General features: G+C 44.5%; 1 protein-coding gene across 2 annotated transcripts in view; it reads right to left on the bottom strand.

Annotated features, from left to right (window-relative positions):
* Positions 1-15,203, bottom strand: part of LOC104930567 (ephrin type-B receptor 1) — an 86,505-nt gene that overhangs the window by 34,320 nt on the left and 36,982 nt on the right. For both annotated transcript variants that reach the window (XM_027290505.1, XM_027290504.1), the window contains exons 6-7: positions 6,760-6,915; positions 721-983 (exon numbers count right to left, since the gene is read on the bottom strand). In XM_027290505.1, coding sequence (XP_027146306.1) covers positions 721-983; positions 6,760-6,915 — 419 coding nt within the window. The remainder of the gene's footprint in view (positions 1-720; positions 984-6,759; positions 6,916-15,203) is intronic.

The raw sequence follows: 15,203 nt of genomic DNA, 5'->3' as shown, positions 1-15,203 counted from the left end.
CTGGAAAAGATTAATGTACTGCAAAACTCTGATTGCTTATTAATTATTGGGTCCACTGGATTTTAACATCAGACAAAGATTTGGATTAGAAGATGACTGAAGTAACTCGTTTCCTTCCCGTTACTAAGCAGGTCACCTTGATTTAAACACCCGGCCTTGATGGTGAAGGCGAGATTAAAGGTTCACCACCACACCGGCTTTATAGACGTCATGGTGGCCTTGTGGCCTGAGAGAACATGATATGACAGCAAACTGTGTATAAACACCCTGTTACAAAGCGTCGATGTAGCCTGGGCATCCTTGAACATCACAGCGAATATCTGGCAGTTAATTGCATAGTAAAAGTCGACAACATGCCGAGCGACACGCTCGTTTTCGTGCATTTCTAGTAGGATTTTTCGTCTTTTTCCAAGATGCAACATTTTCTGTTTGTAACAGTTATCCAACGTCATTTTCAAGGTAACTTTCTTCACCAACATTAAAGAAATTCTCCACTGAAAATCCAGCTGTTAAGCACCGAATGCTCTCCGCCTGTAAAGGCTTGAAAGGCGGCTTTGTAAAGTTTGTTTCTGGAGGTTTAAATATCCTGAATTCACAGCACTTTCCACTTTCTAACTTCCTAACTTTGTTTGCCGTGAAGAGGCAAAAGCATGAAGGACTGTCTAGGCAGATCGTAAACATTTGACACTCAAAGTACAGATTATGAGCAGTTGGACAAACCTGGATGTCGAAGGTGTATGACGTGTGGGCCCGCAGTTTGCTGATCTCCACCCTCACCTCCTTCAGCCCTCGCTTGCCTGGGACGAACGCCACGCTGTCGTCGCACGGCTGACATGCCCGCCGCTCGCTGCTGTGGCACCGGCGGCACAAGACGTTGTACGACAGGTCGTCACGGTGCCCGATGTCTCGAGGCGCGTGCCACTCCAGCAGCACCGATGTCTGGTTGACGACCGAGACCAAGTTGCGAGGAGCCGAAGGGACGCCTGGAGGAAGAATATCGAAGATTCAGTTTCAACCAGGCTGTAATAACCGGCCACGCTGAAGTGCTGCAGATATCAATCAGAGTCTATCAAGCAAATCACTCCTTCACACCTGGATGCAATCAAACCTCATTATGGAAAGCACTCGAGAAAATCATTCAGCTTTTTTATTAAGCTGTGCCGACTAATGGCTCACATATGGATACATGTTTTACTATCACAGGGTGTCTAAACAAGCTGTTGTATAAGCAGAGCATCACTGTGTGTGTGTGTGTGTGTGTGTGTGTGTGTGTGTGTGTGCGCAGTGAGCTATGTTTGGAAATGCTTCAGTCCATATTATATTACAGTAACCAGCAGGCCAAGAAGTCTCACATTGTCATTAACATAAATGTATGACAGGAGTGAACCGTATCGGATTCACTGATTTATTTGTTTGTACAGAAGCTGGAGTATCACAAGTATCGCTGTCCATCTTTTCCAGAAGCACATCTGACCCCAGGCTGAGGTTAAGTCAACACATTCAACCGTCGTACACTTTGTGTTATTGAAGATTACTGTAGATATATTTAGGTTTGGCCGTTGTATCCATGACGTCAGCCGTCAAAGCCTGTTTACTCAAACAAGCCACCTGTAACCACACCCACCTGTCAATCAAAGCGTCCACGCTCTTAATCCTGCATAACTTTAAGCCTTAATATAATGTGAACAGGTGAGTTGTATATAAATTCACCCTCAGTACAGTTGTCATGAACGGGGAAATTAGCTACAGAGACCAAAACTGTTTTTTGTACCAGGCTGTAAACATGTTTATTTCTGCTGTGAAGTTGGACATTTGGACATGGGGACTTATGGAGACTGACTCACTTCTGGAGCCAGTCTCATGTGGACGTTAGAGGAACTGCAGCCGCTTGATTTAAACCCATAGAAGATGTAGGAAAGTAAGTACATGACCATAAAGCTTTATTACTGCACCTCTAAAGCTCATGCATAATTTAATCTGCACAAAAACACCATGATGTCATTTGGACATGGGGACTGATGGAGACCTCTACTTCATGACATTTCAAGGGAAATGTTTATCTGAATGCAGTATGAGCTGCTTTAGAAATTACATTAAATCTAAAAACATGATCGATCAGTCAACAACAAAAAATCTACAATTTTAATATTTGTATTCTTTTCATTCTGATTTTTAAAACACCAAACATTGGTTCTGGCTTATAAGGTGCTAATTTGTAAGACAAGCACTTGAATGTATAAACTTGAGCATTTGGGAAATTCAAGGTACATTTTCCAGAATTTCAGGACATGGGGACCAAATAATTAAAGTCCGTGTAAAGGCAATTCTGACATTAAATGTTGGAAAATAGTTGCTGAAAACACGTGAAAAGACTTTGAATGATATATTAGTGAAATGTGGAGTTAAAAACTGTTTTTCACCAGTTTTCAGTCTCAAGATTTTTGTGGGCGGTCCTTAAAGGGTGGCTCGATGACACGCTGAGGCCGCCCTGAGCAGAGAGACAGAGATGAATTCATCTCAGCTCAGAGTGTTTCAGAGTCAGTCATGTTAATTTTCTGAACTCATCTGACGCGTTTCAGTCGCTTCAGCACATTCAGTCCTGGAGCTGAGAATTACCAATTTTGACAACTAACTTCATAAACTCGTCGATGTTTTTAATCATTCAAATTTGGCTGGATGGTTAATAACACTTCCTTCTTTGGTCTGACAAACTCAAAACACATTTATTCTGAGTTTACACAGACTTTAATCAATTACTCAAGGAAGTAGTATTCTAGAAAAAGAACATCCACAGCTCAGAGTGTGTTCTGTCAAGAAAAACCTGGACTTTTCAGCCGGTTGACCAGCAAACACAAGGATGATTACTTTACTGACATCAACCTGTCAAAGTTTAAACAGGTTTTAGGGGTGTAGTTCAAATCTGACCTGTGGCTCTGTCCTGCATGTCGTTCCCTGTCTCTCTCTTACCGGTCTCTATCAAAAATAAAGCTTAAAAAGTTTAAACAGGTTCTCAAGGGTGCCTACATGCCACACTGCCAAGTGTTGCTTCCATCCAATCTGCTGGTGCAGATGATGGAAGTTTGGGATTCGGCCAGCCCTGTTTCAAGCGAACAGAAGGTGACCTAACAGCTCACCACAAGGCAGAGAATCTCTTTTGTCTGTCACTCTTCAGTCGGTCGGTTTCTCTCATGCTGCTGCTCTCTCTCTTCTGTCAGCTCAGCTCTTTGATCAGAGGAGAAACTCTGGGGTTTTTTCCGGGGAGTTAAGAGCGAGTCTTAAACGCACACCCAGAGTTTTCACAAGGTTAAACCTAGAGGGTTCACTTCTCCTCGACTGCTCACACAACTCATCACAAGACCTGTGACACACACACACACACACACACACACAGACACACACACACTCGTGCGACGTGTTGGAAGAAGTGCAGAAATGAGATGAAGTGGATAGTCAACCTTGGCATATGTTAAATGACATGCTGATGAGAAGCGTCTGAGATGGCCCTGCTGAATATATATATATGTGTGTGTGTGTGTGTGTGTGTGTGTGTGTGTGTGTGTCTGCCAGACACCCATGCTGCAGAATCAAAGTGCGAGCAATCAGTCGGGGGTTGAAAGTCTAAGTAGCAGCATGTTATAAACATTCACAGCCGTCAGAAACTGTGCATTCATAATGATACGCACAGGGGCACATGCAGCGTGTTGACACAGATACACTCACTCTGATTTACTTTTGATCTCAATAACACAAATACAAATTCTTTTGTGCGCTGTCAGACGCTCGCAGACTTCACAGCGACACACATTTTAAAGTGACGTTACGTGTGGACAACAGAGACTGATTCATCTGTGCTGCAGTCTGCAGACACACTCTGCACCTCTTCAGCAGCTTTCTGACCCGTGCACGAAAATACACACCAAATAAACCCACACACACACACACCTCCTCCATACCTATGCAGGCATGCTGAGGGAATGATTTTCTGTCCACACACTGCACGCTCACTCTTCCACTCTGCTGATCTGATTTAATATGTGGCCGTGTTTACAGCAAATAAAAAAGAACTCTTCCTCATACCGAAGTTCGATCTCACAAGTTCTTTCCGCTCTTCTCATTGTAACTTGTAACTCCATTTGTTTTTGCCCTTGAATTCAAGGTTCCAAGGTAATTCACAACGCTGCGTAGGCTGAGTAGGTTGACACCTGACACCTTCTCGCTCGGGAAGTTGATTTTTTCTTCCGTCAGCATCAATTTCAGAGTTTGAGAGAGGCTCCGTTTGAGGCGAGGCTTTTCATGCACGCTCTCTGTCGTCGGAATTAGTTAACCCCATAAATTGTTTTTTTTTTCCATCTGTGATATGCTGCAACAGATGATGGGTAGTGACATGAAACACGCTTTAATCCCAGATTACATCGGCAGGTGACAGATCGCTTTATTTGTTGCCTTTACGGGCGTTTTCACGGATCACTATGCTGCAATTTTACAACAACATTGATTTTGCAACTAAGGCGAAGACTGAGTGAAGAAGCCATCAATCCCACTCTGCTGGAGACCGAACGCGTCTGAAAAGTTGTCTCTCTCTGTTTGTTTGTCGTGCGAAAGCAGAGCAAGCCGACCACGGGACCGTTTGATGGTGGATAAGTGAAGCATGAAATCAAAAGATAAACTACTAATTAATCCATTTGCAACAACAGTGGCAGATGAAATGTGCCCAAGAGCATTTACTCAAGAGCTATACTTAAGTTCGGCACCCGTTAGCTGGGTAATTAGAGTGTGCCCCACACTGAACAAAGGCCCAGTTCTGCATGTTTTGCATCAGCTACACGCCTGAACCAGGAGGGTGAGTGGAGGGGTTGCAATCTGCAACTACACCACTAGATGCCACTGAATCCTGCACGCTGGTCTTTTAATTAAGATTTTGAATGCAGGATTTTAGTATAAGCGACTTACTCAAACTAATCTGGTAACTGTGGTAACATAGTATATTAAATCCCCAGGGTATGTTGACTTTGTGTATTACTCCATGTAAGTTCTTATTAAGAAGTTCAACATGGAAGCACAAGACGTCTCTTGTCTCTTAATTACCTCCTCGGCTCTTTGTAGATAAACAGTAGTCGTAGATAATCTGCCAGAATTTCAACATCTGCTGCTTCATATTCAAAAAGCCATTGTTCAAACAAAACAGACCAAAATTAAAAAGAGAAAAATGTATTTTTTCTTCCTCTATCTGTTAAAATACAGCATATACAGCCACCTTGGGCTGGTGATATCATTCGGAGCCAGAGTCTGGTGATCGGGGTTGGAGAAGCAGTATTGAGGTCACACCCAGACGGTCTCAACCATGATGTGAACCCCCCTTTTTAAAGCATCAAATAACTAATATTAGTGTGGCCTAAGCCCATCTACTGACTTAATGAAGAGGGAGCGGGTTATGACCTATACTGGAGCCAGCAACAGGGGGGTGCAACGTTTTGGCTTCACTTTCATGGAGCTGTCGTGTCGTCCATCTTTATGTACAGTTAGTTTAAAGTTTAGACTCAAACAAAACAGACCAAAGTTTAGACTAACTGAGAGAAATGACTCCTGTCCAGACGACTGTGATTGTAGTTCCTTCACCTTCCTTTTCGAGGGGGAAGCCAGGTAGGTCGTAGGTTTTATGAACAGTCTGAAAGTCTTCAGAATAATGATGACGGTAGCTGGGCAGATCCACTTCAAACATCATCCTCCTATTCCACATTGAAGTGATATCTTCAGTTTCTTACTTGCTCCTTTACTCATTTTTATACCCTTTCTTCTTCTTCTTCTTTGTAATTTCACTCGTTAGTCTTTAGCAGCAGCTGGCGCAGTTGATCGAAGAAGACGAGATCTAAGCCTGGCTGCCCTGTACGTCTAAGTCATAGGCGGGACAGAGGACGAGGTAACCGACTCAACCGGACGTTACGAGTGTTGTATTGGGCACCGCTGGTCTAAACTAGATCGAGCTACAGGTGTAAAAGCAACCAAACTGTATAAATCTGTTTGGCAGTAAAGGACGCCAAGAACCTAAACCAGTACACGGGTTGAAAGCAGAAAATCAGGGCTCATAAAATGGTCGCCACGACTCACATCGACACCTGATAGAGAATTCTACAGTTCAGATATTTTTCAGGCGGTACGTGTTGTTAATTCATTCAGTAAAAAATAAAGACATGAATGAAACAGAGCTGTGTTAGCCCCAAAAAACATGAAGTTGTATCCAGGTCACCAGGATACACACACACACACATGTACCTCCACACACAGCACACACAGACGTATACACACACAGTTTCACAGTTTGAAACTTGCTGCAGAGACAGTCCAAATGATTCATGTCTCAACCTACTTACACCATCTCTCTGTGGAACCGAGAGGCAGCGTTTTTCAAATTCTGTGCCTCGTCTTGCATAGCAATACGGCCTCTCCGACACACTAAACACATATTCTCTTCAATGGAAAGCCTGAGGAACGTGGCAGTGTTATTACTTACGCGCCCCCAAATCCCCAAACAAGGACGGGAACATTGCTGCACACTCGCTCTGAATAAGATGCATAAAATTAAGGTTGGAACGATAAATCAAGGCAGATATTGGCCTTTAATTGAACGATGAGATACTGGACTGCCACTGCAGAAATCTCCCTTCTCACTCTTTGCATTATGTCTCCAGACATACAGTCATCACACTAAAACGTTTATCGAGTGTGTTTCTGTGTGTTCGTTCGACGGGGGGTCTGACTCACTGGTGCACACGTCCTCCGGTTTGTCCATGTCTCCGCGGTAATAGCCGTTCCGACAACCGCAGAGGGTGGCAGCCTCGATGGTGGAGCGACTGTTGAGTGGACATTGCTGACATAATCCTGCCCCCTGGAACGACTTAAAGGTGCCCTGAGGGCAAGCTGAAGAGACAGAGAGCAGAGAAAAACATTAAAAATACACAACCGAGCCTCCTGAACATGAATAAAGCACAACAAATATGCAATGTTTGAGCGCCTTTGAGCACAGAGGGGATTTTATGGGGAGAGCAGTGCGTTACACTTTGTTCAGACAAGATGCACAAAAACAATACGTCCCCCAAACTTACATTTCATATCTAGCGGTGCAGATTATGGTTTCATTTCTCCGGTTGCTTTATCTGGATCAGAGCTGTTCGTGTCCATAAATATGAATCACCCTTTAGGACATGACGCACATATATGAATCTTAAAAGACGTCTCCCTTTATCCAACTTGTGTTCGCGGAGGGACAGCTTGTGCTGAATTTAAAGTGCGTGCTTGTTATTCAGCTTGTTGTGTATAGTTCTGTCAGTTGTACTGCAGTCTGCTCGGGATGAGACAAGCCTGGTGATGGAGGTCAGAGTTTGTGGAGTAAGAGTATCCTTATGTAGAAGTTTTTTGACGTGATTGTGTACTTCTGTGTCTAGTCTAGTCTTGGGCAGCAGTAGCTCAGTCCATAGAGACTTGGCTCGGGGGTTCAAGTCCAGCATGGACCAAAATATGGAAGGTGGACTGGTGCCCGTTCACCTTGCCTTGAGCTAGGTGCTCCTCAGGAGCAAGGCTGCCCATCACTCCACCATCTCTCTCCACATTGCATCGTATGTGTGCGAGTAAAAAAAAGAATTTCCCCGTTGAGGGATTAATAAAGTATCTCTTCTTCTTCTTCTAGTAGGCTGTGTGAAGGCCCTCCCTTTCATTTAATTAAATGCCAACACCACAGCAGGTCTTGTATGTGTCCCACTGCAGTCTTAAATTTGTGGAAGTGCAGCATAATGTGCATTTAATACCCATCTGCTTGGAAATAACCCTGCAAACTTCCACACAACAACGCAGTCAGCTCTAACTCTGAGCTGTAGCAGATTTCATCTGGGGAGAATCTTCAGGAAATGTTCCACAAAAACAGGAAGTAAAGGTTCTCACTGGTCACCATAACTGTACCCAATTCAGAACTGTTCTTTCACATCAGCCCACTCTCCAAACAGACATACACACATTATCTGTAACTGCTTATCTTCACTGGGGTAGCGGGCCCGAGAGGCGGGGTACACCCTGGACAAGTCGCCAGTTCATCGCAGGGCACATAGAGACAAACAAATTAACCTTTTAAGTGCATGTCTTTGGAGTGTGGGAGGAACTACCCAGAGAGTACTCACGCAGACACAGGGAGAACATGCAAACTTCATGCAAAGGTTCCAGGGTTCGAACCAAGGACCTTCTTGCTGTTACGTTTCTGGGATGCATGCATCACTCCGTTTTTCCCTTGCAAAAATAGTCCATCATTTTCAGTAGAGCGTCATTTTCTTCTGCTTATCCAGGGTCATTCAGTAGGGCGCTCCAGACATCATCCTGGGAGATCCCAAGGCGTTCCCAGGCTAGATGGGCTATGTAGTCCTTCCAGCAGATTCTGGGTTTGCCTTGGGGGTCTCCTCCTGGTGGAACGTGTCTGGAACATCTCCAAAGGAAGGTGCCCAGATGCCAGATCCACCTCAGTTGGCCCCTTTAGAGCCAAGGCTGAGCCCGGCCACCCGATGGAGGAAGCTCATTTCGGCTGCTTGTATCCGCAATCTCATTCTTTCAGTCACTACCGCAAAGCTCATGAGTGTAGGTGAGTTTATAGATGGACTGTGAAATCGACTGTGGCTCAGCAAAAGCTGCTGATTTAGTTAAATGTACAATCAGTATATATTACACCAGCTTCTTGAACAGATAAGTACAGTATGTTAGTGCAGCTGATCAATAGCAGCCATTTCTCTGTTACCTCAGAGATATTTTGTTGAATCATGAACACAGGCCGGCCGATCTAACCTTTATTTGACCGGGAAGAGCCTCTTAAGATCACTTTGTCAAAGATGTTCTGCGCCAAAATGCACAGTTTGCAAATAATAAAAGAGCACAGCACGAGGTGAAAAAGGCTTTCAAAGCAGCTGCAGTGACTTTCCAGCTTGAAAATTTCAAGCAAAACCCGACAACAAGTCAGCAACTGCTCACGAAATGAGGAGCAGGAAGAGTTCATGTTTCAGGCCGGAGCTTGTCAATTATTTGTCGGTTTTATGAATATGATTTGCTTCGTTTTGGAGAGCAGCTCAGGTTTTGGCTTGAAACATTTCCAAGCTGGTCAGCAGTCCAAACCGTTCAGAGCAGAAACGCAGCAGCACAGCCACAAATCAGATGTAAGATCGTGACATGGTCGAACACATTCTGAATTATAACGAGAAACAGAGAGGTGTGAAATGAGAAATTAGACTGAAGAGTAGCTCTGCCATAAAGCCAAGAAAAAACAAAAAACAAATGAGGTTTTTTTAATGTTACTTTTTTACAGTTTTGATTTATCTTTAGCACTTTGTTTTCCCTCCTCTGCTGTAATGAATGTTCACTTCATCTCCGAGATGCTTCAGACGCCGTAAGACCAAAATGCAAATGTTGCACAGATTTATGGTGGAAGACGGAGGGGAGACCGTACGAGCCCAAATGATAACATGAAGTGAGAGAAAGAAGCAAATGAGGCTGCGAGTTAAGAGCTTCAGAGTGTCGCTTAATCAAACGTTAAAAGGTCTAAGGGTCAGGTGGAGACAAACAAACCGACAGACACGAGAGAGAAGAGAAAGACTAAAGTGAAACTCAATGAAACAGCTGTTTTTATTTCTGCACTCCGGCTCCTGAAACGTTACGATGTTATTTCTTGCTTTTGCTGATGCTTTTGTTCTAACATGATTTACAGTGGAGGAAGCTGTTCTTCTCTGGCCCTCGTGTTTTACTGCATATTACATCGTGAGCATGGAGAGCTGCAGAGCGCGAAGAAGAAACTACTCAGATCTCAGGTTTTGAAATATGCTTCGTATCACATTGCAGGACTTGATCAAGCTTGTATTACTGTAAATGTGTTTTACACATCGCCGGCTCTGAATGATGTAACTGTTACCGCTTAGAAATGATGTAACATCAGCGAGCTGCACGCTCCGAAAGGCCTCCGTGGCTTCCCCTCACTGTGTGGTGTGGAGGAGGATGTGAGTCCTGCTTTCTCTGGATGTTCATTTTAGTCTTGAGTTTATTACAATCTATATTTATAAAGAGCCAAATCATAACGGAAGTTATCTCATGACATATCGAGCAAGCACAAGGCAAGGAAAGACTTCCTTATATATCTGCAGATTTTTGGTATCTGTAACATGAAGATTAGAGTTGGAACAAACGGTGTCTCTGTCGTTCGTACGTCTGTTCTCACTCTATGTAACTTTGGGCTCCGGGTCGGGAGAAGTACGTAACGCTTTACGGCACTAAGTCACACAGCAGCAACTATTTCACTGATTCTGGTGAAACTGGATCATATTTTATGTAGGAAATGTTTTCTGGTTTTCCCTCTGATGTCCTCCGGCTGCTCCGCCTCAACTCTCTGTGATTTACAGAGTTTATGATGGACAGTGAAGTAAACTGCTGACAGCTGTAGCTGCTGTTAGCTCAGTTCGTCAGCTTGGCGGTGAGCTCAGAGCGACGGGTACCCGTCGCTCTGAGCTCACTGCCAAGCTGACGAACTGAGTGTTTGTACCACAGGCGTTATGGACCACCGGGGAGAAGAAGGACTCAACAGCCTCTGTAGATAATGGCAGAGGAGAAGAGAGCGAAGAGGACGCTGATGGACTGACTTGCCGTGTTTCATGTGAGGACAGTCAACAGGTAACACGTGCACAGGTGAGGTCTGCACAGCAGAACCTGCTAATGCTTCTTCTTTTGATCAGATCAGAGGACGAAATGCTTTCAGGTACCTCGTTCTGGTAATAGCATGAATAGTATCTCACTAATTGGGAGAGGAGTCACACTTAACGAGCTCTGAAAGATCTCCTTGGATTATATTTCATGAAAGGAAATCGGTACCCGTCGCTCTGAGCTCACCGCCAAGCTGACGGACTGAGTGTTTGTACCAACAGGCGTTATGGACGACCAGGAAGAAGAAGAGGTGGTCAGCAGCTTCTATGGACATGATGGCAGAGGAGAAGAGAGTGAAGAGGACGCTGACGGAGGAAGCTAAGAAGAGAAAAGGAGAGAGTGAGCGAGCAAGAAGCCGCCGGAGGCGTATAATAATTCAACAACTTCAGCTTTAGCTGTGATTTACAGAGTTTATGATGGACAGTGAAGTAAACTGCTGACAGCTGTAGCTGCTGTTAGCTCAGGTTAGCTCAGTTTGTCAGCCAGGCTTTGAGCTCAGCGCACCAGGGAGAGTGTTAGTGTTTGTGAAACAGAGCTGGTGTCGTGCCAGAACTGGAGCTGGGCAAGCAGGCAATGTCACCAAGCTCAGCAGCCTCTATGGACTTAATGGCAGAGGAGAAGAGAGCGAAGAGGAGGAGAGAGTGAGCGAGCAAGAAGCCGCCGGACAAGAGTAAATGTGGGACTGACTTTTAGTGGTTGGTGAGAGCTTGGTGAAATAAAAGGCTGAAAGACAGACGCCGAGCTGGGCTGACTGCTGCTGGACTAGTCGGTAATTAATGTAATCAGAACAAACACACGTGTACAGCTGTCCATGTTTACCACAGTGGTGGTGAATAGGTAACAGTCCAAGAATGAAGTCGTGTCTCTATTGTCTGTAATAAAAGTCATTGAAATGTCCCCAAAATACTGCTGATTGACCAAAGCAGCGATAACCCGGGCTGACGCCGCCCTCCTCAGAGGCTCATACTCTTTAAACCGGTCACAAAATATTCGTACCACGTGAAATAAAACAGCCGTTGTGTTTTCGTACATTCAAATTGTCGTCAGCTGCAGCTTCGCCTCAATCTCCATTTGTCAGAGAGACTCCGCCGCCTCTTTTCTTCATCTGCCAGACAGTTAGTTTCTTCATATTCAGACATCCACCTTTCTTTGAAGTCTGTCAATGCATCGTGCCTCTTTGTGTGTGTGTGTGTGTGTGTGTGTGGCTTGAATAAGCAGATAGACATCTGGCTTGTCAAGGTCATTTATTCAACAACCTTGCTCATACACATGGGGTGTGTCACCATGGCAACAAGTCTGGCTCCCCTTCTCAACTAGTTATCTCTCGATACCTCGCTGTATAGTTCTCTCTCTCTCTCTCGCTCTCTAAGAATTTTAAACCACTAACACATCGTGTGCACGTCGTTTGTGTGATCACTCGTGCAGTCAGTCAGTTGTATATATTTCACAGTTTTAGAGGAGGAATAGATCAAACTGTGACTGTGTGAGAAAATCTTATTATAAATTGATCAGTCTACATGAATACACATGGATTAACGTTGATTTAAATGTTGTCACTGAGTCTAAATTGAATTCTTTAGACTAACATTCACAACTTTTCTTATTAAAATGCCAAATTTTAGATACTGAATATCAGTTACCCCAGCACAAGTATGGATGTATTTATTGTATTTTTCCTAGTGTTATGTATCGAACTTTGTATGGATAGGATAGATAAAAACGGAAAAAAAAGGAGCTTTGAAGATGAACTGACGCAGCTCACGCGGCAGAAAATCCATCATGCAAACGGAAAACATCTACGAGCAGATGCTGAGAAAGAAAAGGCAAAGATAGTGAGATCAATACAGAAAGATCGATTCGAGAAAGAAAGAAAGAAAGAAAGAAAGAAAGAAAGAAAGAAAGAAAGAAAGAAAGTTTAGAGGCGCAGACAGAGTAAAATATTATTCCTATGTTTCCCTCTGAGCCTCCAGCCAGCTGTGTGGAGTCACACAGCGACCATGTGGATGACAATTGTCTAAAGTTGGTGCACATGCTCACTAATCAATTATTAAAAACTTGCATGAGTGTGTGTGTGTGTGTGTGTGTGTGTGTGTGGTAGCGCTGTTGGGGTCCACAGCAGGGGCACTGTGTGTGTATTCAGTACTTTTGTAGCGCGCTGCATTTGAAGTCAAATTTGAATATTCGTTGACTTTACAGACGCACACGGTACTTTGATGTCGATCCAATTTGGCCGGATGGTTTGCACAATATGCTGGTTTGGTGTAAAATAAACACAATCTATGTGGCCTGACACACACACACACACACACACACACAAACAAAAGACAACCATCTGTTCTAATAGTGGGTCCAGTTCCCTGCCAAGTTATTATCAGCTGACTGGCAGAGGAGCACACCAAAGAGACGGCAGCTCAGCGGAGACAGACGGGACATCCTAAATCACTGTTTAAGTGCAAACGCTCTGAATAACACAAGAGGCAGGTGTACGCAGACAAGGCAACGCTCCAACTGTCGGGTCAGGTTGAGTCTCTTTGGTCTACATCCATTACACTCTACGTGGAGCGGACTATGAGCGGTCCATTCGCTGGCGTCCAAAGTTTGACAGAAATAAGAAACACTCCCTTTGAGAAAAACGCTTCATGCCAGCACAGAGAGCAACTAATTCCTAAAATCCCACCGGCCCAGGCTGCTTCGTGTCACGGCTGTGCGGCCGGCAGAACTTATCTCAGCTGCTATCTCCACAATGATTGTCATGCGGCAGAAGCGCCGTGGCACGTTTCAGAGGAGCGTCCCAGAAGTGGATCTAAAGCCCGCTCCGGAGAGAATACATGGCTGGCTGATTTATGACGGATAACACGTGAAGCAGCAGCGAACAGATCGAGCAGAAAAGTAAAAGACTGTGCACACTCAGGAAACTATGTCACTACGTACACTACTTCACTACTTACTCATAGTACAAACACCTGAACGAGTGACAAACAGCCTACCCAGACGAATAAATGGCAGCTCCAGTAGCTCTGAACACTTCTGTGTTTCTTACTTCATGGTTTTTCTGCTCTCATCTGCAGCCATTTTGTGGAAAAGCTTTTACTTTAAACTGTGGAGATACATTTTCTGCTGTATGGATGGCTTCATGAATACATCAGCTGACCCATTAAAAAGAAAAAGCGCTCTTGTTTACACTCGAGAGCAGCTGTTAGTGCTGCAGAATACGGCTTTTAACTCGTGAGAGAGGACAGGAGGGCGAAGGCTGATGCGTCGGTGGCCTGTGAGCATGGAGGAGGATGCTGGCAGGGCTGAAGTCCATCATCATCATCATGAGCGGCTCCTCTCACCTCCTGCAGGAGACTGTGGAGGCCTGAAGCAGCTCCTTCAACAGACTGACACTCCCACCATGTAAGAAGGAGCTCTACCACAGGTCCTTCATTCCAACAACTTCATGATTTCTCACTTGTAGATGATTTATCAACCTCGTGTATGTGAGCTACTGTGACAAGAACGTTTCCCCGGTGTGGGATCATTAAAGTCTATCTTATCTAGGCAGCTCGACTCCTATGAGGAACTACTAGATACAGGTGTCTGAGATACATTGTTCTTCTTCTGCATAAATGAAGTAGCCGTCTGCAGAGATCCTTAAAGCTCCATTTGGCCACAAAGTGGATGAGACAACCTCAAAAAAAAAAAAAGGCTGGGGGCTGGAGGCTGACGTTACTGGAAACAGATGGGCGATGTGCATTAATCACCTGAAGCATCAGCAGCTAATAACGCACACCGAGCCAGCGCGAGCACGGTCTCAACAGTAATTAGACACGTCCCCGGAAACGAGTACCTCGCGGAGAGAAACACCCGAAAACAAAGCGAAACATTCAGCCTGTAATTCCATCGCGTCACACGAGGACCCGCGACGACGCCTCCGCGTACAAAAGTCTCATTTTGAAGTGAAGAGTTCTTATTTTCGAGTGATTAGACGCTGATGAAAACACCGTTTTGCATATTATATTGCAGCACTGCCATATTCTGGAAAACTATGTGCACAAAAGAGACACTGACACCGACGCAGAGACAGACAGAATACTATTCATCAGCTCCTTCTTTGCTCTCTATCTCTTTTATCTGTCACAGTTTTTTTTTACCTTTCTGTCCTTGGATTGTCCTTTTTCTTTACTTTAATTTTTCCTTCTCTCCAGAGGGCTCTCCTGTTTCCCTTCCTTCCTTGCCTCCTTGCTTCCTTCTCTCCCTCCCTTCCTCTCAGATACCCCTCTATCTCTCCGACACACTCTCTGACAGTTCAGGACTAATTTTCAGTCGACTAATCTGGCTGGAACACACTAAACTAATTAACACGGGATGAAGCAGGCCTCACTTATCATTTCCCCGTATGTACATACATCACACACACACATTTACACACGAAAAATAGATGAGACTCTCCGGGGAGAAGCAGAAGAAATGATGGTTACTACTTTGGAGAGGAAATGGGGAAGGAGGCC

This window comes from Larimichthys crocea, chromosome XVII, assembly GCF_000972845.2.
Source record: "Larimichthys crocea isolate SSNF chromosome XVII, L_crocea_2.0, whole genome shotgun sequence".
Taxonomy (NCBI): domain Eukaryota; kingdom Metazoa; phylum Chordata; class Actinopteri; family Sciaenidae; genus Larimichthys; species Larimichthys crocea.
This window is presented reverse-complemented; position numbering and strand designations above follow the sequence as displayed.